Source organism: Nyctereutes procyonoides, unplaced genomic scaffold (assembly GCF_905146905.1).
Source record: "Nyctereutes procyonoides isolate TBG_1078 unplaced genomic scaffold, NYPRO_anot_genome, whole genome shotgun sequence".
Taxonomy (NCBI): Eukaryota; Metazoa; Chordata; class Mammalia; order Carnivora; family Canidae; genus Nyctereutes; species Nyctereutes procyonoides.
In genome coordinates, this window is record NW_026575043.1 from 37,187,755 (window position 1) to 37,210,296 (window position 22,542).

At 52.8% G+C, this 22,542-nt stretch overlaps 1 protein-coding gene across 1 annotated transcript in view; it reads right to left on the bottom strand.

Moving 5' to 3' along the window:
* The window catches only part of BCR (BCR activator of RhoGEF and GTPase), a 124,271-nt gene that overhangs the window by 4,193 nt on the left and 97,536 nt on the right, over positions 1-22,542 (bottom strand). Inside the window, exons 13-20 of the mRNA XM_055322060.1 lie at positions 22,078-22,182; positions 21,359-21,433; positions 18,002-18,099; positions 16,002-16,133; positions 3,692-3,751; positions 2,888-2,997; positions 1,245-1,384; positions 274-408 (exon numbers count right to left, since the gene is read on the bottom strand). Coding sequence (XP_055178035.1) covers positions 274-408; positions 1,245-1,384; positions 2,888-2,997; positions 3,692-3,751; positions 16,002-16,133; positions 18,002-18,099; positions 21,359-21,433; positions 22,078-22,182 — 855 coding nt within the window. The remainder of the gene's footprint in view (positions 1-273; positions 409-1,244; positions 1,385-2,887; positions 2,998-3,691; positions 3,752-16,001; positions 16,134-18,001; positions 18,100-21,358; positions 21,434-22,077; positions 22,183-22,542) is intronic.

Here is a 22,542-nt window from a genome sequence, read left to right on the forward strand (position 1 = left end):
GTGGTGAGAGGAGCAGGGCGGGCACTCCAGTGAGGAGGAAGGAGACTGTAGGGCCCACACCTTGGTGCGTCTATGATGGTACAGCTGCTGTGCCCCCCGGGATACTTGGGGTGGGGGGCACAATGGGAGGCCCCTGTCCTTCTATGACAGCTAGGTTCTCAGGGGCCCCCACCACCTGCAGTTTGGACTGAAACATGGACCGTGGTGGAGAGGGCACGCCTCGCCCACCTTGGGGCACCAGGGACAGGCAGGGAGGGGATTTCCCCTGCTCACCGATGCCCTCGGCGAAGTTGGGGTAGAACTCGTCGGTGAAGAGAGGCTCTGGTAGCTCGCGGAAGTACAGCTTCAGCGTGCCGGCAATGGCGTTCACGTCCATCTCGCTCATCATCACCGACACGTCCTTGTTATCTGCAAGGAGTGCAGAGATGGATCACGGCCTACTTGCGGATCCCACACAGGGTTCCACTCTCCGGGCCTCAGCCAAGTGAGCCCACAGCAGGCTGATGGCTTTCAGGGTCCCTCCTTTGAGCAGCTGATCATCTTCAAAGCACACCAGGGGTCCTGACAGGGGAGGCGTTCTGCCCATCTCTCCCTTGCTGGGCAAGGGTTGGCCTGGCGGCAGAGCCACCACGAGGGGCTGTGAGGCTAGCAGTGGACGGACACTGCCTCGGCAGGGATTGGGCGGCTATGCTCTGTAGGAACCACCTGGCTGAAGGCATCTTCTGATCACATTAAGATACTGGGATTACTGGTTCAATTCTAGAGATTTAAACCAGTGACTCCCCTCTGGCCTCAGGTGGCCACTGGCCCTCCGTGTCACAGGCCAGGGCGGGTAGAGTATGCAGGCACAGAGGCCTGGCTCCGCCATCTTCCACTCTGAGAAGCCTCTGGGGTATCAGTGTCTTCATCTGGGGTCTGAGGAAGTTCTTCGCAGTCAGACTACACTGACTCCTGGGCTTTGGTCAGCACCTCTTTTCCACCCAGTGAAAGCAGGCCAAACCCCAGTGTGAGATGGGGCAGCTCTGCAGAAGCCCCCGGCCCAACTCTACGAGAGCCATGCATGCATGATTCAGATAGAACGGGCTTCTGCAGAACCTCCTCCCACCACTCCCTCTTACTTTCATTTGAAAAATAAAACAAGTGAAGAAAAGGTACAGAGCCTCATATACCCAGCACAAGCCACGGAAGGCACATGGTCACCATGCCCACACCCCCAACCCCGTGTTGCCCAGGCCAACACTCACTGACGTCAAAGGCTGCCTTCAGAGCCTGGATGTCCGTGGCCACTCCAGACACGCGGTAGATGCCCACTTCCTCCATGCCTCGGCGCTCAATCTCCTCCACGCACTGGCGCACGATGTAGGGCACCTTGGATCTCTCCCTCCTGCAGGGGAGGGCAAGTACCTTCAGTGCCTGGCAGCCCTGGCTCAGGCCACAGCAGGGCTGCACCCATCACCTGTCTGTACACCTGGATACCTGGGGATGGGGGTGATGAAGGCCCCCAGGTTCGGGCTCACACAGTCCCTTCTGTGTGCTTTCCCTCTGCTGGGAGAGTTCATGATTACCATTGCTTAGATCTTATTAGCCTTTTTTTTTTTCCTTTTTAAAAATTTTATTTATTTCTTTGAGAGACAGTGAGGTGAGGGGGCATAAGCAGGGGGAGGGCAGAGGGAGAGGGACGAGCAGACTCCCTGCTGAATGGGGAGTCTGATGCAGAGCTCAATACCAGGACCCTAGATTGTGACCTGAGCCAAAGTCAGATGCCTAACTGACTGAGGCACCCAGATGCCTCCTGCCCCCCACCATCATTAGGGCCTAAGGTAGATGGATGCCCTGTGAAATATGCATAATTTGGGAGAAGGTTAGGAGGCTGTTCTAAGCGGAATCAGCAGCCATAGGAAGTCAGAAAGGATCTCAGGCGTTGGGCTGACAGGTGGCTACACAGAGTCCCGGACATAGTCTTGGCCCTTCCCTCCACTTGCTGTATGAGAGGCGAATCCTGACCTCTCCAGGCCTCAGCAAGAGGTGAGCCCTGCACGTGGTGGCATTCCCCCAACATCTGCTGGATGGAGACTCCACAGGGCTGCCCAACCACAGCACTCAGAATCCTGTGCTTCTAAATTTTTGCTCACGTCTTAATGCACAATTCCAGTACTCCACATAGGACCCCGGAGTAGGAAGACTTCAAAAATAGGAGACATGCTATTTGGAGGGTTAGCCTAGTTTAGCAGTTGGGTTCATAAGCCCAGAAAAGCGCTCTCCCAAGCCACCCCCCCATCAGCAGCACTTATTTGGGGTAACTGCTGACACAATCTTCTCTGCCTAAGCCCAGACCCATCCAGAGAGCTGTGGGGACAGCTGGGGTGCAGCTGGGGGTGAAGAGTGGTGTTCGGACACAATTAGGTGTCCGGGGAACATCTGACGTGGGCTCCAGCTGGATGACCGGTGAGGTCAGGGGCCCGGCCAGATTCCAAACAGAGGAAGTGAATGGATTCTGGGAGGAGGCTGCCTGTGTCCCTGAGAACTGCTCTCAAATCAACATACAGACTTCTCCTGGCAACTGACCTGTGACTGAGGGGCTGGAGTTGCCTTCATTCCACAGGAAGCCCGACTGGGGCAAATTCTGAAGGAAGAAAACCCAGACCTCACCCAGTTCCAGCAGCTGTTTGGGAGCTAGCAGCCCGCCAGCATGGGAAGGGGGCAAGGACACTCCTAAGGGGACAGGGACAGGTTTCTCAGTGAGCCCGCGGGGGCGGCCCTGTGCACAGAGGACCACGTACAGAGAGGGGAGACCCTCACCTGTTCTTTCCTTCAGAAACACCTGGGGGAGGGGGTGCCCACTGTGCCCAGGAATGAGATGCATGAGTCCTGGCCCCTCTCCACTCACTTGGTGACCACGGCAATCTTGACTCCGAAGACGCCTGTCTGTTTTCGGGAAGGCATTCTCTTCAAGCTGAACTCCCTGCTGGTGAACTTGACTGAGAGCTTCACTTCGATCTGCAAAGGGAGGCAGGGCACAGCCCTCTCACCTTCCTGGGACTCACAGTGCGAGTTCCCAGAGGCCCTGGGGGCTTGGCAAATCATTCCCCCTCCCTGAACAAGTGGGCTAAGATCCCAGGGCAGGGCAGGTCCCTGGCTGAGCTCAGCAAGAACCAGGAATGGTCAGGGTGATTCAAGGATTGGGTCTTGTAGGACACTGCTCCTGACCCTAACCCCCACTGCTTCTCTTTCTTAATAGTCAGCAACGCAAAAGGAAAAGTATAGAAAATATCCTAACAAAAATCCATGAATCATCTAGCAAATGAGAATGTGTTGTTCATGTTACACACCTTTTCTGGTATGTAATAGTTTGTATGTATGTATGTATGTATGTATGTATGTATTTATTTATTTATTTATGGTTTAAATCCTTCTTGACACTGAAAACTAATGAGGGGTCTTTCTATAGGCAGACCCCAGGGTCGAGGTTCTACCTGTCTTGTTACAGGAGGGACTTCCAGCACCTGGCTGGTGACCGTACTCCAGCCCCCAAATGGATTCTTGCCTGCTTGTAGTGACTCTGCTTTGCAGCGTCTCTCCCTCCTTCAGCCATGTCCCACCTCAGGCACTAGTTCAGGCTCAGCCTCCTTCTGACCGCTTTTGGGGGAATCGGGGCCACCCTAACCTAGTGGGAAAGTAGGTGCCAACATACCCCATTCATGGCGATGACAGTCCGCTGCCAGTCTCTGTCCTGCAGGGCCTGGGGGTCCAGCTGAAAGCAAACAGTCGTGATTATCAGGTGCCCTGGGGTCTGTGCAGAGACCTTGCTGGGCAGCAGCCTAAGCCTATCACTGCTCCACACCTATGTCAGAATTAGAGTTGGACCTCTGCTGGCACCTCTATCTAGAGGTTCTCCAAAGAGAACTTGCCAGAAAACCCCTGGAAACTGAAAGGCCTCCTGCTCCCAGACCTGGGAGCTCACGGTTCACAGGTTCCAGGCTCACGGCTCAGCGCCCCATTCCTCTCTCTGTCCCTCCAGCTGGGAGCTCAAGTCTACGTTGGCAGGTATCTTTTTTTTTTTTTTTAAGAATTTTATTTATTGAGAGAGAGAGAGAGAGAGAGAAAATGGGTGGGGGGAGGGGCAGAGGAAGAGGGAGAAGCAGACTCCCCGCTGAGCAGGGAGCGGATGCAGGGCTCTATCCCAGGACTCTATTGCCTGAGTCAAAGGCAGATGCTTAACCGACTGAGCCACCCAGGTGCCCATTTGCTGGCAGCCATCTTGCTCACCCTCCACCAACCATCTTAAATAGTTTGGGAAACCCAATTTCAATAGTAAATTTCAGAGGGTATGCCAAAGAAGAGTCTGGGACAGTTTTCTCCCTGTGTGTGCTATGTGGTTTAGCTGTAGGAGCCCATGCAGGAGGGGTTTCCAGTCCACGCCAGTCCTGTGGCCCAGAGGCCAGCCCAGAAGGACCCAGAGCACAGCTCCAAATCACACAGCCAGTGAGGGGGGCTGGAGGGCCCTCTGTAGCCCCTCTGGCTTCACCTCACAGAGCACTGTCTGTGTGCCAGCCGATGGGACCAATGCTGCTTAATCTCACCCGACAGAGACCCGACCTTAGTGGTCAGGCCAAGTGCCCCCCATCTATGAGGGCTCCCTCTCCCCTGTTGCGGGGAGCACACATTCCACGCCAGTGGGCTGGGCTGGACAAATAAGCACTGGGAGGATCTTGTTTAAAAACAGCTCCTGGAGTCCTAGTCACAGAGTCGCACCAGCAGCTCAGGGAGGGACATGGGGTTCACTTAACTAGAAACCTCCCAAAGTGATTCTGATATAAAGCCAGTTGAGGGAACTGCTGTCTGACACCATATAACCTAGCACTCCTCATGCAAAGCTTTGTGATTTCATCACTTGCTTCAGGCGATGGTTCATATGTGCAACCAGGCAAACTATTTGAAAGCAGGGTCTGCACCTCGTCATTTCTGCACACACAAACTTGTGCATGCAGATGCATGCATGCATGCACACACACAGTGGGAATGAGCACAGCTCCAGGCCCAGAGGGATATCTATCCACTGCAAGAGACCCAGGAGGTGACAGCCACGTGGGCCTCGTGCAGGAGAGGAAAGAAGATCCAGCGGCCACCAACTGCCAGGTGTGTGCAACCTGAGCTTCTCTCCCTGCACATTCTGGCACAGAGGCTCAGCGCAGGCACTCACTTCCCCTTCAAGGGCCTACTGGTTAACATCCCCAAGGATGAGAAATGTACAGACAGAATGATTCAGAAAAACAAAGGGAGGCAGAGTGTCTCCCTCCTGGGGCTATGGGGGGTAGGGGTCACAGGTTTTCATTCATCTGTTCCAGGAGGTTCTCAGGAGCTATACTCCTGGGCCATGGGGATCCCGCGCTCAGGGGCAGGACCTATGAATGGGGACCAGTCAGTCACAAACCACTCAGAAAAGGAAACCTCCCAACTGGTGTTTTCCCACCAGAGTGAACCCCTGCCATCCAGCTGGGGGAAGAGCTTCTTCCAGGGGAGGCAGGAGGGGGGTGCTGCTGCCTCATTCTCTCAACCAGACCAGTGTGGCGGGAAGAGATGGGGGGTGCTCTGGCTGTCTAGGAAGGAAGGGGACAGACACCGTTCCTCTTGCACCTACGGAAAGGGAGAGTTTTGCGCCGCCAGGGAGTTTCCTTTAGATGGAGACACAGAAGCAGCTTGAGCAGGAAACCCCTTCCCTCTCCCTCCCAGGAGTAGTCATCACCCGGCCCCTCTCCTCAACGCAGTGGACAGGCAGAGCGACACAACAGCACATCCCAGCAGCAGGGACCCCGCCCTGATGGGGCCCACCCGGGAAACCTGTGGCACACCCAACTGCCCACCTTGCCCTTGCATACGAGGTTTCGGATGTGGGTCCACAGGGCGGTGCCTGGAGCACACCAGTGCTTTTCGGCAGAGGCCAGTCGGCTCGGGGCCACCCGGCTGGGGTGGAAGTACCGTAGGAGGCCCTGCATGGCGGTGGGGGCAGACGGCATCTCTCGCATCCCGGGCCCTGCTGCTCCGAGAGACCGATGTGGCTAGAGGCGTGTGTTGGGACAGGAGTGTGACAAGCTCTGGGCCTCCACTGCCTTTTGACCACACTTCTCGGGAAGCCCCACCCCTGCAGCCTGGCTCGCCAAGGTCAAAGTTTCCGATCACCCCTGGATTCTCCTTTTTTGTGTATGTTTGGAAAATACAGCCCCATCCCCCACCAGCCGCCTATTGGTTACGGGAACTCCTATTGGTTACGGAACTCCGACGAGTCAGTTTTCTTTAAAGCCTAGAAAAGCCAAGCTTCCTTCTCAAGTGGCTGGTTTCCTGTGGGCGCATTTGGAAACACTGAGTAACATGTGTCTGCCTGGGCAGGCGGCCTCATGGCTGGACATGCTCTAGGGACACCCCCTCAAGCCTGTACCACTCTAGCCAGTGACACCAGTGTCTTGACTGGACTCAGAGCAGAGAACACTGTGCGCCGTCCCCTCCCCCCACCCAGCATCGCCAGCCCAGTGGAGGCAGTGCAGTGCCACTGTCTGCCGCCAGCACTAGTGTCTGGTCCCACCACCACCTGGCCCCAGAGGCTGTGGCAAAAGCTGGCCTCCAGAGTGCAGACCTGGGCCACAAGGCCACCAGGTGGCTCCTTAGGCAGCCCCCTGGACTCCAGGCAGCTCCAGTGGGAAAGGCCGGCCCCAGGGCTGGCTCGGCTCCAAAGAACAGAGTGTGCCGAGCAGAGCGGAAGCTGCATGAAGAATAACATGATGATGAGGCCCGCGGCTCGGTGCAGTCCGGCCCCAAACGACATTCAAGGCTGGCACGCGCTTTCATGTGGCTATTTAAAGGACCAGAGAAGTAAACAAGCCAGGACTGGGATTTGGAAAAATAGATGACTGAGCTGGAGTGGACCAGGAAATGGGGCTCCAGACGCCCATGGGGGCCCCTGCAGGGTCTCAAGGTCTCCTCCAGGAATGTGCCTGTTGCTGGGGGATGGGAGATAGGGACTGGGGACTGTGGGGGCAAGGGGTCAACTTATATATATCCAGTGTTCTCAGGAGGAAGGGCTGGTTTCCAGCTTGTCTCTCCAGGGTTGGGTGAGGTGGGGGAACAATGGTGGGCATCGGGGCTGGTGGATGATTGCCCCCATGTGCCCGGGTGGCTTTGCTGAGGTCTGGGTGCTGCCCTCAGCCCAAGACTAAATTGTCCAGAGAAGGCGATGCTTGTTCCCTCTGTGCCCACTGTCACTGCCCAGATGGTTCAGCAGGGCTTCCCCAGGGCTCCTCGCTGAGCATCACATATGTGCACAGTAACCTACTCCCTGGAATGGGTCTTCTGAGAGAAGCCTGGAGAAATCTCCCCAGGAGGGAAATCTGGTTTCCCTTTTTTGCTCTTATTGCTGCAATCTGTTCTCTTGAGCTCAAGCGTCCACATCTTTAATTCTTTGCTGCCCTTCTCTGATCCCTACTAGGCTCCAGCATCACTTAAATGGATAAAGGAACACTATCTAAGACATCTGTGATCAAAAAGACAGATGGTAACAAGTGTCGGTGAGGCCGTGGAGAAACAGGAGCCATCAGACACTGCCGCTGGGGATATAAAATACTGCAGCCAATCTGGAAAAGTAGGGCAGTTCCTCACAGAGCTAAACTTGGCTGTCCAACACAGCAATTCCACCCCCAGGTCTCCACACGGGAAGAATGAAAACATCCGTTCACACAAAGACTTGTGTGCACATGTTCACAGCAGCATTAACCGTAATAGCCTGGAGCTGGAAACCCAAATGTCCATCAACTGGTGAACGGATAAACAGAACGTGGTAAATGAATACAGATGATGGAATATGATTCAGCCATAACCAACACTTGCTATGATGTGGGTGATCCTCACAAATGTACTAAGTGGAAGAAGCCTGTCACAAAAGACGGCATAATATAGAATGATTCCGTTTATATGAAATATGCAGAAAGGGCAAAAATAGACACGAAAGCAGATCAGCCTGGGTCTGGGGGTAAGAGCAGCAGACAATTATAAATGGGAACGAAGGAGGGGATGGAATTATTCTAAAATTGGATTGTTGGGGACACCTGGGTGGTTCAGCAGTTAAGCATCTGCCTTTGGCCCAGGGCATGATCCTGGAGTTCCAGGATCAAGTCCCACGAGGCTCCCTGCATGAAGCCTGCTTCTCCCTCTGCCTGTGTCTCTGCCTCTCTCTCTGTGTCTCTCATGAATAAGTAAATAAATTATTTTTTAAAAAAATATTTTATTTATTCATTTGGGGGGGTGGGGACACAGGCAGAGGGAGAAGCAGGCTCCATGCAGGGAGCCTGATGTGGGAATTGATCATGGGACTCCAGGATCACGCCTTTGGCCAAAGGCAGGCGCCAAACCGCTGAGCCACCCAGGGATCCCCAGTAAATAAATTCTTAAAAAAAAAAAAAATGGATTGTTGGTGAGGGTTATACAACTGTAAATTTACTAAAAGTGATTGAATTGTATACTTAATTTTTTTTAAAATTGTATACTTAGAGGCTTGTATAGTGTGCCAGGTGAAGAAAAAAGATACAAGGTCCCAAGGTAGACTACAACAGAGCAAGGAGGGCCCAGGTCACAAGGCTACACTTTTTTTTTCTTTTTTTTTGGATTTTTATTTATTTATTCGTGGGAGACAGAGAGAGGCGGAGACACAGGCAGAGGGAGAAGCAGGCCCCCCGCCCCCTAGGGTGCCTGATGCGGAACTCGATTCAGGCACTGCAGGATCCCACCCTGAGCTGAAGGCAGATGCCCAACTGCTGAGCCACTCTGGCATCTCAAGGCTACATTTTCTTGATGGTGACAGAGGTATAGCAAATCCTGGGGCATCTGTACAAGGATTTGCTCACGTGTTTTGCACGTTCGTAACTTTTATAGTCTAAAATCTTCCTTAAATGTTTGTTAGAAATAATCGTCATCCACTTTATGTTACTGGTACAAGAGACCCTTTGGATCTGCTCCAAGATGGATTAAGAGGTACCATGGGTTTCTCCCCTTGCTCCTTTACCTGCAACATGGGCTGTGTCTCATTCATCTCTGAGCGCTCCCATTCCCAGCCACCCAGGCAATCCAGGAAGGCATCCCCCCACCCCAACAATAGGAGGCCCCGGCTCAGGGAGAGGCTGTGTGGATGGAACGTGCATGGCCCTGACATAATCCCCAGTGATGAAAGGCTGGGTCTCTCGGTACCTTTGTAACAGTATCTGCTGTCCTCAACCACCTGACTGAAAACCACGTCTTCCCCAAACCCTGTCTCCTTCCTGCCTGACCACAGTCTTATTCTTATTTTGGTTGATGTCTGCCTCGCCAAGAACAGGGCTTTTGTCTATTTCATTTGCTGTGGTATTTCCGTGTCAAGACATGTATGTATAGGATAGACAGCACAGATATCATTAACAGGCATTATGATGCATATTGGCACAGAGGGGGAATTTGGTCACTGGGGATTGCTGAGGGTCCAGGCTATGGGAGGCTCTCAAAGGCAGGTTCCCCATCACGCTGCACAGCACAGGCGCTGACTGTCCCTCTGGTAGTGGGAGGATTTCACGAAGGGGGCAAGTTGTTGAGTCTGGGCTTCCATGTCTATCCTTGCACCCTGTGCACATGCTCTTTAAGAAATGGTGATAGGGATGCCTGGGTGGCACAGCAGTTGAGCGCATTGGCCTTCGGCTTGGGGTGTGATCCCACAGTCCTGGGATCGAGTCCTGCATTGGGCTCCCTGCATGGAGCCTGCTTCTCTCTCTGCGTCTTTGGTGTGCTCTCTCTCTCTCTGTCTTTCATGAGTAAATAAATAAAATCTTAAAAATAAAATAAAATAAAATGGTGACAATATACATATGAAACATAAAATTCACAATTTTTAAGTGTACAATTCAGTAGCATTAAGTACATCCATGGTGTACTTTCTACTCATGAGGCAAGCAATCCAGGCCAGCAGAGTTTGGGAAACCACATACAGATACCCAGAATGCCAGCTTATGTATGCCTCTCTCTCTCTCTCTTTTTCTCTATCTGTATCTTGTAAATAAAGAAAATATTACAAAAAAAGAGAAAGAGAGAGAGAGCAAGGAAAGATGGAAGGAAGGAATTCCTAATGATTGCAAGGCTCTAGTTTCCCTGGTCTTTGATGAATCTGGGTGATTAGCCCCCAGATGCTGGTCCCAGCCCCTGGCCTAGGATGTTTTGGAGCACTCGGGCAGTGCCTTCAGGCCCCCATCCTAGTCCCTGCAGCACCTGGTCAGGCTACTTCAGCCAACCCTCCAGCTATGCCACAACAGGTGCATTCCCAACAGTCCTGCACTTCTGCTCTACTCAGAGCATAGAATGTGTGACATCTCCATCTAGGAAAATCCTTCCCCTGAAGCCCCAGACTCAGTGACCCCAACTCTGTGAAGCCTTTTCTGTCCCGACTCCCACAAAATAACTTTGCCATCCAAGCCACCCAGCCACCCCAGGGCATGTTCTGCTCTGGCTCCTGGCTCATCTGCAGCACCGGAGATTCTCTGCTCTATAAAACACAGAGGCAGATAGATGTCTTCTTGTTCTCAGGGTCCCTGGTATCTGGCATGCAGGAGGCCCTAGCTCACGAGGGCTCACCGTGGGCTCTTGGTGTCTGATGATGGATGGGGATGGCTTTGCTTGTTCAGACTCAGAGCTGGCTCGGAGAAGACTCTTGGTGCGGCCCTGTGCACCTGTCCGCAGCAGAGGGCTTGGGTTTAAGAGTCTGTGACTCCTTCTCAGACAGCTGGCACCCCAGGGCTGCCTCCCTGTTACACACTATGTCCTTCTGCCTTTCTGGCAAGTATGGCCTGGTGCTCTGAACAAACCAACTCACCCATCCAGGGTTCAGGAGAGGGAGCCCTCCATCTCCTCTCATGGAGATTCCATTGTTGCAGAGGGGAAGTAGGGATCTGACAAGTCATCTGAAGAGTGAGGGCTGAAACTTGAGACTCCGATGGATGGCTCCTGAACTCTTAGCTTATCAGCACCATGTAGGTGAGCAAACATGGACTGATCTAGGACACCAACCCTGGGAAGTTGGGATCTAGCTCCCCAGATGACTGGCACCTTCTGCCCTGTCAGGTGTGTGAGGAGCTTTGCTGGAGACTTCACTTCCGTCCCTGGCCCCTCAGAGGGGCCTGCCCAGCCTCTGCCTTCCTGGCCAGCTGTGGACTTTTCCCTGGCCCCCCTTGGACACTCCTGTGGTGATGCACCTTCCCCACCTCATAGGACGGGCTTTATACTCAACTTATGAGTCAATGTACATACTGAGGGTATGGGAGGCACTTGTGGGGGGCGCTTGTGGGGGAAGGCCATGCTATTCTCATCACCCCCCACCTTGACCCCAGCAACAGGATGGGCAGGGCTCTATATCCCTTCCATATGGCATACTTGGAAGAAGCCTAATATTATTGGGAAATAATATACACTTGGAAAGGCTGTACCCCCAAAATCATGGATACCCTCCCCTAGGTGTGCCCCACACAGAAAACAGTATCTGCGGGGGTTGGGGGAGGCAGAAAGAGGCCTGGCTGAGGTCATAGGGGGCCATCACCACTCCTCCTCTGACTTCCTTCCTTCTTCCTCCTGGGAATGCCAGTTGGAAAACAAACTCCGCTGGGAATGGGGGTCTCCAGGGACTGGGCCAGCCACTGCCTACTCTGTGTGAATCACAAACGGACCTTGTGTCATGCTGGGATTCCTTCCTGGCTAATGATGGCTCAGGGGCCATGCTTCCCACTCACTCAGCAACTCCATGGAAGCAGACAGGGAGGGGGTGGAGCCAGAGCCCGCCATCTCCACTAACACCGACCACAATGAGTAATTAATAGCAGCAGTGGCACTGAAGACCCCCACACTCGGCTCCATGGCCCTGGCCCCAGTTTGCATGTGAGGAAATACGTTTATCCGGGCAGTGATGACTTGCCCCAGCTCACAGGAGGGGCAGTGGGGCTGAGGGAGTGGAAAGAGCCTCCCTCTGGCCACACGAGTCAGGCTCTTCTGGTTGTTTTCCAACCAGACCTCCTTCTTGGGAATGTCCCCAAGAGCCCAATTTTAGCAAAAACCACTCCTTGATATTCTTGAGAGCTGATGACTCTGACACCTGACCAGACTCCTCACCCCCACCACCCCTGGTGATGTCTGATTGCCTGGCCTGCTTTCAGCAAGGAGCCCGTTAGGTGGGTTTAGTCAGAATCTCCCCTTACTCCAGACCTTTCTCTTTAGTACCTTCCAACTGATGATTCCCCTGGATCCTGCTCCTTGGCTATAAATTCCCTCTCTCCTTGTTCGATTCAGAGTTGGGCTCCATCTCTCTCCTGCTGCAAAAGGCCACTCTGGTGGGCCCTATACCTCTCTCCCACTGAATACAGTCAACCTTGATGTTGTAACGAGGTCATGTATAAATTTTTTTTTTTTAAACAGAGTTCATGGGCAGCCCAGGTGGCTCAGCGCTTTAGCGTCACCTTCAGCCCAGGGCCTGATCCTGGATCCCTGGGATCCCCATGTTGGGCTCCTGCATACTTCCCCTCTGCCTGTGTCTCTGCCTCTCTCTCTCTCTCTCTCTCTGTGTGTCTCTCATGAATAAATAAAAAAGATCTTAAAAATAAAAAAAAAAAACATAGTCCATGTCCTCCACCCCTGTCCTATCTTATCTTACTAAAAGGAACAGCAAGGGAGACTTTGCAAAGGAGCCCCGCTCAGAGCGCCTGCATGGGGAAGCACAGACTGGGGTCAGAGGGCAGAAAGGGGCAGAGAACAGCCAGAGCTTGGAGTGATGCCCCACGTCAGCCCCCACAATTCAACCACTCTCTTCTTTGCCAAGACAGGGCAGGGTGCTCACCTGGCACCCCCAGTGCGTCTGAGCACAGTTGTGTTCATAAAGGAATATTTTGTGGGGTGCCTGGGTGGCTCAGTGGTTGAGCATCTGCCTTTGGCTCAGTTCATGATCCCGGGATCCTGGGATCCAGTCCTGCATCAGGCTGCCCATGGGGAGCCTGCTTCTCTCTCGGCCTATGTCTCTGCCTCTCTCTGGCTCTTGTGAATAAAGAAATAAAATCTTAAAAAAAAAAAAAAAGGAATATTTTGTTTATATACAGTAGTATCATGGCAAAGGGCTTCCAAAGAGAGATTGATACAATAAAAGAAGAGGATGAGTATCTGTTCTTTTCTCTTCTCCAGAGACCCCCTGATTACCTAATGACAGTGCTCAGGGCCCTGGTTCAAATCTCACCACCCCCAGGACTCTAGTATTGGAGGATCTGGATGATTTGAGTCAAAAGTTGGTGGAATCTGAGCCTCCCCTTAGTCTTATGTGAGGGACTGAAAAAAGGAGCCGGACACCATCCATCTGTATCCTTAGCCTGCCTTGGGGCTCTCTGCAAGACTGGAGTCAGGGTATGGGTGTGCAGGAGGGACCCCAGGCTGGGGGCAGATGCAAACATGGAGAGGGAGGAGGGTGGGGAGCACTGGGAACACATCAGTTGTCGAACAGCAGAGCAGAGAACTGAAAACTCAAAGGGCCCAAACATGTCTGTTACTATCGCCCAGTAGCTGCTCAAACGTGTCAGTCCTTGAAGATGTCCAGCACCAGTATGCTTACGGAACACAGCAAGATCTGGAAAACACCTGAGTGTCCATTAAGAGCAGAAGAGCCCCTTGAAGTGGCTGACTCAACCCATGGGATTCTCTATCAAGCCAAGGTGAACAGCATCTATGTGGAAGTACGGGGTTGGGTCTCAAGGACACTGGGGAGTCAACGCATGTGAGCTGCACAGTGGTGAGTGTTTACACTGAGCGTGTGAGCCACCCCCTAGACATCACCCCAACTTCGCAGTGGGCACACGTATCTGTCAAGGTGGGACCCACGCCCAGCTCATGGGCATGACCCTGGCTGGGGAAGCGACCTGATTTGTCAAGCATCCCTGAATAGGACCCCAGAAGTGCAACAACTGAAAGGCACTGGCTTGCATTTCTGCTTCTTCCACCACCAAGACCCTACTACTGGCTCAACAGTATATCAGGTTTGTAAACCACGGGTAGGACCCTGGTGCAGGATATCTCCTGAGCGGCCCAGAACCAGCAACTGGCCTTCACAGACCATGCCCATTGAAAGAGGATTTCAATCACCTCCATTTCGATCTCGGTCCACACTTCCTCATTGATTATGTTCTTTCCAGCTCATCTCTTAACTCAGGCAAAAGATCCTGCAGGCAAAGCATCCTATGATGAGAACTAAGGCTGCCTCCTCAACTAGTGAAGATGGCTCTGAATTCAGCAAGACCCCACGTGACTGACCCCAGGACAATGCTTCGCCTAACCTTTACTGCCCACTCGCAGGCACCCACTGACCTTTGTCCCACACTTTCCTTCTATAAACCTACAAGTATTTTTAGCACTTTGGAGTCAGTCTTTGAGACGCTAGCCCGCTGTCTTCCTGGTGGTGGCCTCACTGAAATAAACCCCTTTCTTTCTTACCACCTTTGGTCTCTCTGCCTTTGGATTTTATTAGTGGCGAGTGGCTGAACCTGGTCTGCTCAGGAACTCCTGCGCCCAGGGTTATACCATCCAAGAGAGGGGCTAAGAATCCTGTTTTCCTTATGCTGGGCAAGGCTGCCCCACTGATCCCCATGTGTACCCCAATGTGGATTCACATGAGTGTTACCCCAGGCAGGTCCTACCCTGGACCTTGGGAGAGTCCAGCCCCAGGTCCTGTCTGTGGGGGTGGCTAAAGGCCCTGGGCCTGTTCTCCTGGGAGGGTGTGGGGTGTGGGGTGTAGGATTTCATCAGCTTCACACCCCCCCCCCAGGCCAATCTTTATATGGTGGGTGTGTCCTTCCACTTTCTGGGTGGTGTCTGCTGGGGGGGAGCAGGTACAAGGTGTTCAGAGAAGCATTTTTACTTTTAGACTTGGTCTCAAGGTACAGGGTGGGAATGGGTCCCTGGAGGCCCTGAGCCACTGAATTCCCAAATAAGCTTCCAGGGTGGGAAAACAGGCAGCTGTGTAAACCTGGGGAACTAAGACCTGAGAATCTGGCAAAACAGAGAGGGGGGTCTGAAGCCCGCCTAACCTAAGTGAGGCCTTGCTCATTTGAAAGGTGAGCTTGGGATCCCTGGGTGGTGCAGCGGTTTGGCGCCTGCCTTTGGCCCGGGGCACGATCCTGGAGACCCGGGATCGAATCCCACATTGGGCTCCCGGTGCATGGAGCCTGCTTCTCCCTCTGCCTGTGTCTCTGCCCCTCTCTCTCTCTCTCTCTCTCTCTCCTCTCTCTGTGACTATCATAAATAAATAAAAAAAATTTGAAAGGTGAGCTTTTGGCTCCCCACTATCCCATTAAGATAAAATTACACAGGAGTGAGTCACCCTCCCTTTCCTTCAACCCTGCAGCTCAGTGTTTCAGCAGGAAAGGATTTGACTTCCTGCCCTCAGGGGAGGGAGGGAGGTGGGCCTTGGTGGAGAGCGGCCTACTCTCTTGGCTACCTGGAATCCCCAGCCACTCCTGCTGGAGTCTTTACCAGTGGGTTTGAGGGTCAGAGAGCAGCCAGTGCCCACCCCCAGGGGAGGAGCCCGCTCAGCTGGGTCTGGTAAGATGCCTGTAGGGCACATGGCTATCAGGGCCTCCCCAGAGTGGGGCACAGAATTGCAGAGGTGAGGCAACAGACTACAAGCCATGGAGGAACTGAGGCCCCTGATGCAAGAACAAGTCTAGTTGAACTTCCTTTGGGGATAAGATGGGGCATAACAGATACTCCAACACAGAGAGGGGCAGGAAAGCCCTGTGAAGGTCCCCTCGCTAAGTCCAGGGTATGTGCCCCCAACCCCTGGAGCCAGGCCATTTCAGTATTCCAGAAGGTGAACTGGGGAAAGAACTTGGAGCATCAGGAGGAGGTGTGGGAGGGGGTCCAGGGGCAGGTGTACGAGGGTGTGTCGGAGGTGGGGGGACAGAGGAGGGTGGCAGCCTCACCTGGACCTGGCCCTTCCCCATGATCCTGTCTGTGCTTTCGCCATCTTCCTTGGTGATCTTCGTTTTGTTGTAACATTTTTCATAGCACAGTATCCTCAAGGTCTGGGAGCCTTCTAGCTCGATCTCAAATTCCTGAAGCCCCAAGAAAAAAAGGAAAGCCCCTCATTAGTAGACAGGTCCAACGGCTTCCTTGCTGCCCCAGAAAGAACCTGGAGACCCTCTCCACTTTTGTTCCGTGACGAAGATCCTCAGAAGCTACTTTCCTGTGAGCATCCCATTGTGGACAGTGGATGCTTCTGGAAGCTCTGAATGCCTCTCACATGTAATCCAAACTCCCTAAATCAGTATGTCAAAGGGCAGTCCCCATGCCACCTGCATCAGAAGCTCAGGGGTGGTGCTTACAAATGCAGATATTCTATGGACTTTAGGTGATAATGATGTAGCGTATGGGATCACTGATTGGTGGGGGAGGCTGTGCATGTTCGGGGACAGTGAGTATATGGGAAATCTCTGTCCTTTCTGCTCTGGACCTAGAGCTGCGAACCTAAAGCTGCTCTAAACAATAAGCCTATTGGAAAAGAAAAAAAAAAAATCAACCCAGTGAGGTGATATAGGAGAGGAAAGAACTGCTCCTGTAGGCTTTCGAGTTGTCTGCTGTGGGATGTGTGGTGTTCGCTTTCTCCTCCATCACCCCAGGATATCTTCAGTAAATTCTGCATTTCACACCAGTGCTTTTGCAGACACAGGTTCATGGTGGGGAAATGGAAAGAGGGTGATGGAAAAAAAGGAGGGATTTCTGAGCCTGCATGGGGCTGGGAAGGGCCCAGGTGAAAGAACATGGAACACTCCTGGATGATCCAGAGGCACACCCAGGCCGGCCACCAGGTGATCTGCTGGTCTGGGAGCCTCCGTGCCCTGGTTCCTTGAGCCTCCACTGCTGGCTTGCACCCAGACCCTTTGCACTGTGTCCAGAACCCCTCCCTGTCAGTCAGGCCTTCTTGCTCTCTACAAAGCCCTTAATGGCTCCATCTGGTTGTGCTGCTCCCTTGCCACCACAGCCACCACCCTTTCTGCAGTGACACCCAGAACTATAATGACTGGGCAATCCTATGGACTCCTCAGACCCCAGTTCTACTGAGGCAGCGAGTCTGATGATCAGAGCAGTGCATGTCAAGAAAGGAGAGCTGGGTGCTGGCCCACGACCCAACTACCATACATGACCTAAGGTGGACTAGGCAGCCAGGTGGGCCTGAGCTGCTGCTCTTGTAGAGGAGTGGGTGGTGTGCCCCTACCCATATCCTTAAGCATCAGGCCTTTGAGGGCCACAGCTGCTCTAGAAACCGGAAAATGGCATTCTCACTTATCTGGGGACTTCACCAATATTGGCCACTCTGTAATATTCCCCTGCTCCCAAAAGCTCAGGGCGAGACGGTAAGTGAGTTAACACAACAGCTCTCCACAGTGAAGGAAAACAGAGCAGCAAACCATACAAACCCAACAGCCTGGACAGGCAAATAGGGTCCCTACCCTAGGCCTTGCTAGCAGAGCCCCGGGCTTCCAGAAACCAAGAGGGCCACAGGGTTCATTCCAACTTCCAAGGAAAAAAACGCTAAGGAAACTTACCACGTAAACACTAAAAAATAACAAAGGCAGCACAAAAAGCCCTTTTAAGTTTCTCCAGCAAAATAGGCTGTTTCTTTGTGATGCAGGGTTGGATTCTCAGGAACACAGAGATAAAATCTCTTGGACTAGCCTCCCTCTCCTCCCAGGAGATTCCCGGAATGCTGGTGGAATGCTGGCAGCTGCGCCTGCAGGGGGGAAGCTATCAGGGAGCCCCCGCCCCCGGGGGGGGGGGGGCAGGGGTGGAGGCGGGGGCAGGGGTAGGGGCTGAGGCGGAGGCTGGCTGGGATGGGTTTATACATTCAGATTCTCCCCACGACAAGATCCTGGCCTGCCGGCCAGGGCCAGCATTAGAGATGTGCCTGGCAGTAGTACCTCACCTCGTTCCAGTTGGGCTCAGCTGTGTCTCTGTAAACACGTGTCTTGGCTTTATTCACAAAATAACCAAAGGAGTCCACCTCCAGAGTGCAGTACAGATCTGCGGAAGGGAGACACAGGGATGGTGACCATGCTTTTCCACGTTACCTGCATTATCTGAGAGTAGGGTTTTTTTGTGTAGGGGACCCAGGGCAGGCTGCCCCAAGATAGGCCACTGTGACATGAGATTATTCTGGGCTGAAGGCAGTCAAGACTCTATGGGCTGTAGAGAAACCTGCCCTTCTCTTAACTATATAGAAGAATCTAGATTGGGGGCGGGGGTCTTTCCCAAAATAAAGGTTACGAGCAGAGATACAAATTTTATCCGAATGGCCCATCTGTTCTATTGCTCTGTGACGTGCATTCCTTTCCTCTTTAGTCCTAGACTTCTGCCCCCTTTCTCCTTAGTTCAAAATGACATGTATACCTCATTTTACCTGACTAGCTGTGTAATTTCCATGCCCATGTGGATTCCCTGTGGGTACGCTATTTTTATTTTATTTACTTATTCACGAGAGACACAGAGAGCGGCAGAGGGAGAAGCAGGCTCTTTGTGAGGAGCCTGATGTGGGACTTGATCCCAGGACCCTGGGATCACGACCCGAACTGAAGGTGGATGCTTGACCACTGAGCCACTCAGGCGTCCCTTGTGTGTATGTTATTAAACGAAATTTTCTCCTGTTAGTTGGTCTCATGTCTATCTGAGTCTTAGTCCAGCTGGAAGGACCCCTGAAGGGGACAGGAATTCTTGTTTCCTGACATTTTCAAAATCAGAAAAAAAAAGAGTCTTTTCTTTTTAAAATAAAATGATACACCAGAGGCCAGCACAAGACCCGGCACCTCACACAATGATTCTGCCCCATGGTGCCGCCGAACCAGCACCTCTCAGAACATGTATGTGTTCACTTGCTCCCTGACAAGCCCTGGCTAGAGCCTCTATGTGAGCAGAGCCCTATGGCTGTGACCTGGACAGAGGTGAATGTGCCATCACCGCCAGAAGGATGATGCATACACGGGGTGGGGGGGGGTGGGGGGGTGTCGGTCGGGGGAGGTGCCTACTACCACCTGCGTAGTTGGGAGTTTACCAGGTTAGTTGGGGCCAAGGGTGCTGCAGGCCAGGCCAGGGCACTGAAAGCAGCTCTGGGCTGGAGAACTGTGGGGTGCAGGGGGAGTAGGGGTAGGGACCAGGGAGGAGGCCAAGGCCAGGGGCTGGATGAAGGATGTGGCAGATGGCCAGAGGTGACCAGGAAACTCCACTGATGGAGAATGTCATCTTACTGATGTGGCCAGTAGACCAGACAGTGCTTTTTAACCCTGCCATGGGGCAGAGGGTGGTACTTCTCATAGGGACACAAACGAGAAGAAACCTAGCCCAAGTGCTAGGTTTACTTGGGGGATGTGGAGTTCAGACCATGGGATGTTGAGGACACAGATGGAAAGGTAACAGAGCGGAGCCAGGAGAGCCAAGTGGGGATGGAGAGGCAGTGCCAGGCATCATCTGTGCTGTTGATGGAAAGGTCTCTGGGTGTGGGAAGGAGGGAGTATAGGCAGTGAGGGAAGAAGGCCCATATGGAACCCTCAAAACTCTAGCATTTATGTGAGAGGGACGTGGACAGGTGTGCCCAGGGGGACAATTATTTCTAGGTGATGATTTTATGGGGGTATAATATGCATACTGTATAATCTATCTGTCATACCTTTGAGGATGTAAACTTAAATACTTGTTTGAACAGCACGGCCACTGTTTCAGGACACTGCCCTCTTCCGAGAAAGACCCCTTGGGTTCAACTGTGGTCAATCTTCTCCCAGCCTGAGCCCAAGGAACCCCCGCCAGGCTGTCTCCAAATTTTGCCTTCTCTAGAAATTTCAGACACGTGGAATGTACAACATATAGTCTTTTCAATTGGGTGTCTTTTGTTAGGAATCATTCTTCTTAGATTCATCCCTGTGAATGAATGCCTGTATCAGGACTCTGTACCTTTCTAACGCTGAGTGGCCCTCTGTCCTGTGGATGAACATGGGGTGTTTATCATGTACATCCAAGTCTTTATGTGAACATGATCTCATCTCTCTAGAGTGAATACTTAAAAGCAGGACTGCTGGGTCACATGGTAAGGGCGTGTTTAGCTTTTTAAGAAACTGAAACTGGGTGCCTGGGTAGCTCAGTGGTTGAGCACCTGCCTTTGGCTTGGATCGTGATCCCAGGGTCCTAGGATCGAGTCCCATATCGGGTTCCCTGCATGGAACCTGCTTCTCCCTCTGCCTGTGTCTCTGTCTCTCTCCCTGTGTCTCTCATAAATAAATAAATAAAACCTTAAAAAAGAAAAAAAAAAAAAGAAAGAAACTGTGTAACTATCTTCCAGGGTGACCAAACCATTTCACATCCCCACCGGCGGAGCATCTGAGGGTTCCAACTGCTCCACATCCCCATTGACGTTTGTCACTGTGCACCTTTTTGTATATGTGCTGCCAAAGCAAGCACCACTGTGCAGCTTTTTGATTATCACTATCCTGGGGGGGTGTGAAGTGGGATCTCACTGTGGTTTTAATTTACATTTCTCTACAACCACAAGCATCTTTTCATGTGCTAATTAGCTACTTGTATTTCTTTGGTAAAGTGTCTATTCAAATCTTTTGCTCATTTTTAAAAACTGGGTTGTCTCCTTCACACTGAGTTTCTAAAAGTTCTCTAAATGCACTGAATACAAGTCCCATATTGCATACATAGATATGGTTAGTAAATATTGTCTTCTAGGCTGGCTTGTTGGCGATGTCTTGTTCAGTTTTGCAGCATCGGTGGGAAAGGTCAGCAGCACACTGACCTGTGTCCTCCTACAAGGGGCCCCAAGGGCTTGCGTGGAGGTGGCCTGCTGGGGGATGGAGCATGTGCTGCCCTGGACTGCAATGCAACCAGCCCCCACTGCTCTGAGACCTTGGGCAGCTGAGAGGCGCTCCCAGCCTCAGAGGGGTGGGAGGAAAACGGTATCCATTTAGCTGTCAGCAGCCAGATCTACTCTGCTGGCTGAGTCAAGGCGCTGCTACCCGCAGCCCAGAGCTTGGAACCCAGACTGCATTTTCCTGTCTGAAGCGGACTCCAGTGCCTGAAATTACAAGACCCGCCTGCAGGGGGCAACTCAGCGACTCACACATCTGGTCCAGAGACCAGATACACCCAACAGTCTGCGCTGGGTGTCAACTTGCACAGGACCTCACAGCGTTAAGGGTCGAAGGCATCTGATGATAATTTGAGCCATGACCCTGGCTCCTTGCAGCTTCCAGCTCAGGGCCCTGCCACCTTCCTCCCCAAACCAGCCACTTACTTGAACTCTGCTTAAAGCCGGTGGCGGAGTGGACGATGACATTCAAGAACCCGTACAGCCCTGGAGATTCATCATCTGTGCAAGAGAGCAAAGAGGTGAGTATCTGTGCTCCTGAGAGAGGGAGGCATGTGATGCACTCGCTTCAAACATCAATCTGCAGGGGAGCACCATGTGACTGCCATTTGCTCAGCACGGGGCTGGGTGATGTCACGAACCAGAAACCTATCCACTGTCTCAGGGACCCTGGGATCTGAGTTGGGTTCACAACATGGGCAGACCAATGACTGAGCTGAAACATAATAAGGTTCCCAGGACAGAAAAGGGGAGGGGTGGCATGTGATATGGATGTTGTGCGTGTGTGTGCATGTGAACAAGTATATATACCTGTGAGTGGAAATGAGTGTACACAGTGTGTGTGCAAATGAACACAAAATGCACCATGACCAAAGGTGTGGGTGGGAGGCAGCTGGCTGAGGGCACAGGGGAGTGGGACCAGACCCAGAGCCCAGAGGGTCTGAAATGTGTCGTGTGACCAGCACAAAGCTATGGGTCTCCTCAACCACCCAGTAGCTGGGGACAGACCAGCCCTGACCCATCCCATCAACTCCTGGGAAGGCCAAGAGGCCCTAAGCAGCACACACATTCCTTCGAGAACCTCATGGCCCCAAACACAGTGCTGACATCAGAAAGGGACAGCAGCCCTTGGGAGGACAGCCCACCTTCTTTGTTGATGGTCAGTGGAATGCTGTGGACGGTCTGAAGTTTGACACACGAATTGGTCAGCATCTGCAGCTCCACAGATGTTAGGGAGAAGCTTTTGAAACCTGAGAGGGCAGAACCCAGGTGTATCAACCAGTCTGCACGGCTCCTCGGACCCCTGGGGACACTCGGAGGGTATCCTCTGATGGCCCTGCCCAGGACCTTCCCCGCACGCTAGTGATGAGCGGTGGTGGCCAGGAGGTGGCGACCTGCTCCCAAGGGAGGAGCTGGTAAGTGGCCAAGCAAGGCGTGGCCTTGGCCAAGGCTGGGCTGAGGGGGCAGGACACATTAGCGTAAGGCTTGCAAATCCAAGAGCTGGCATGCTACCTGAGAACAGGGCAACTGTGAGAGGGTGACCTGGAGCATTTTCCCGTGGGGCATCCCCACACAGAGACCCGCCATAGCCTTGCCCTGCACTTTGCTAA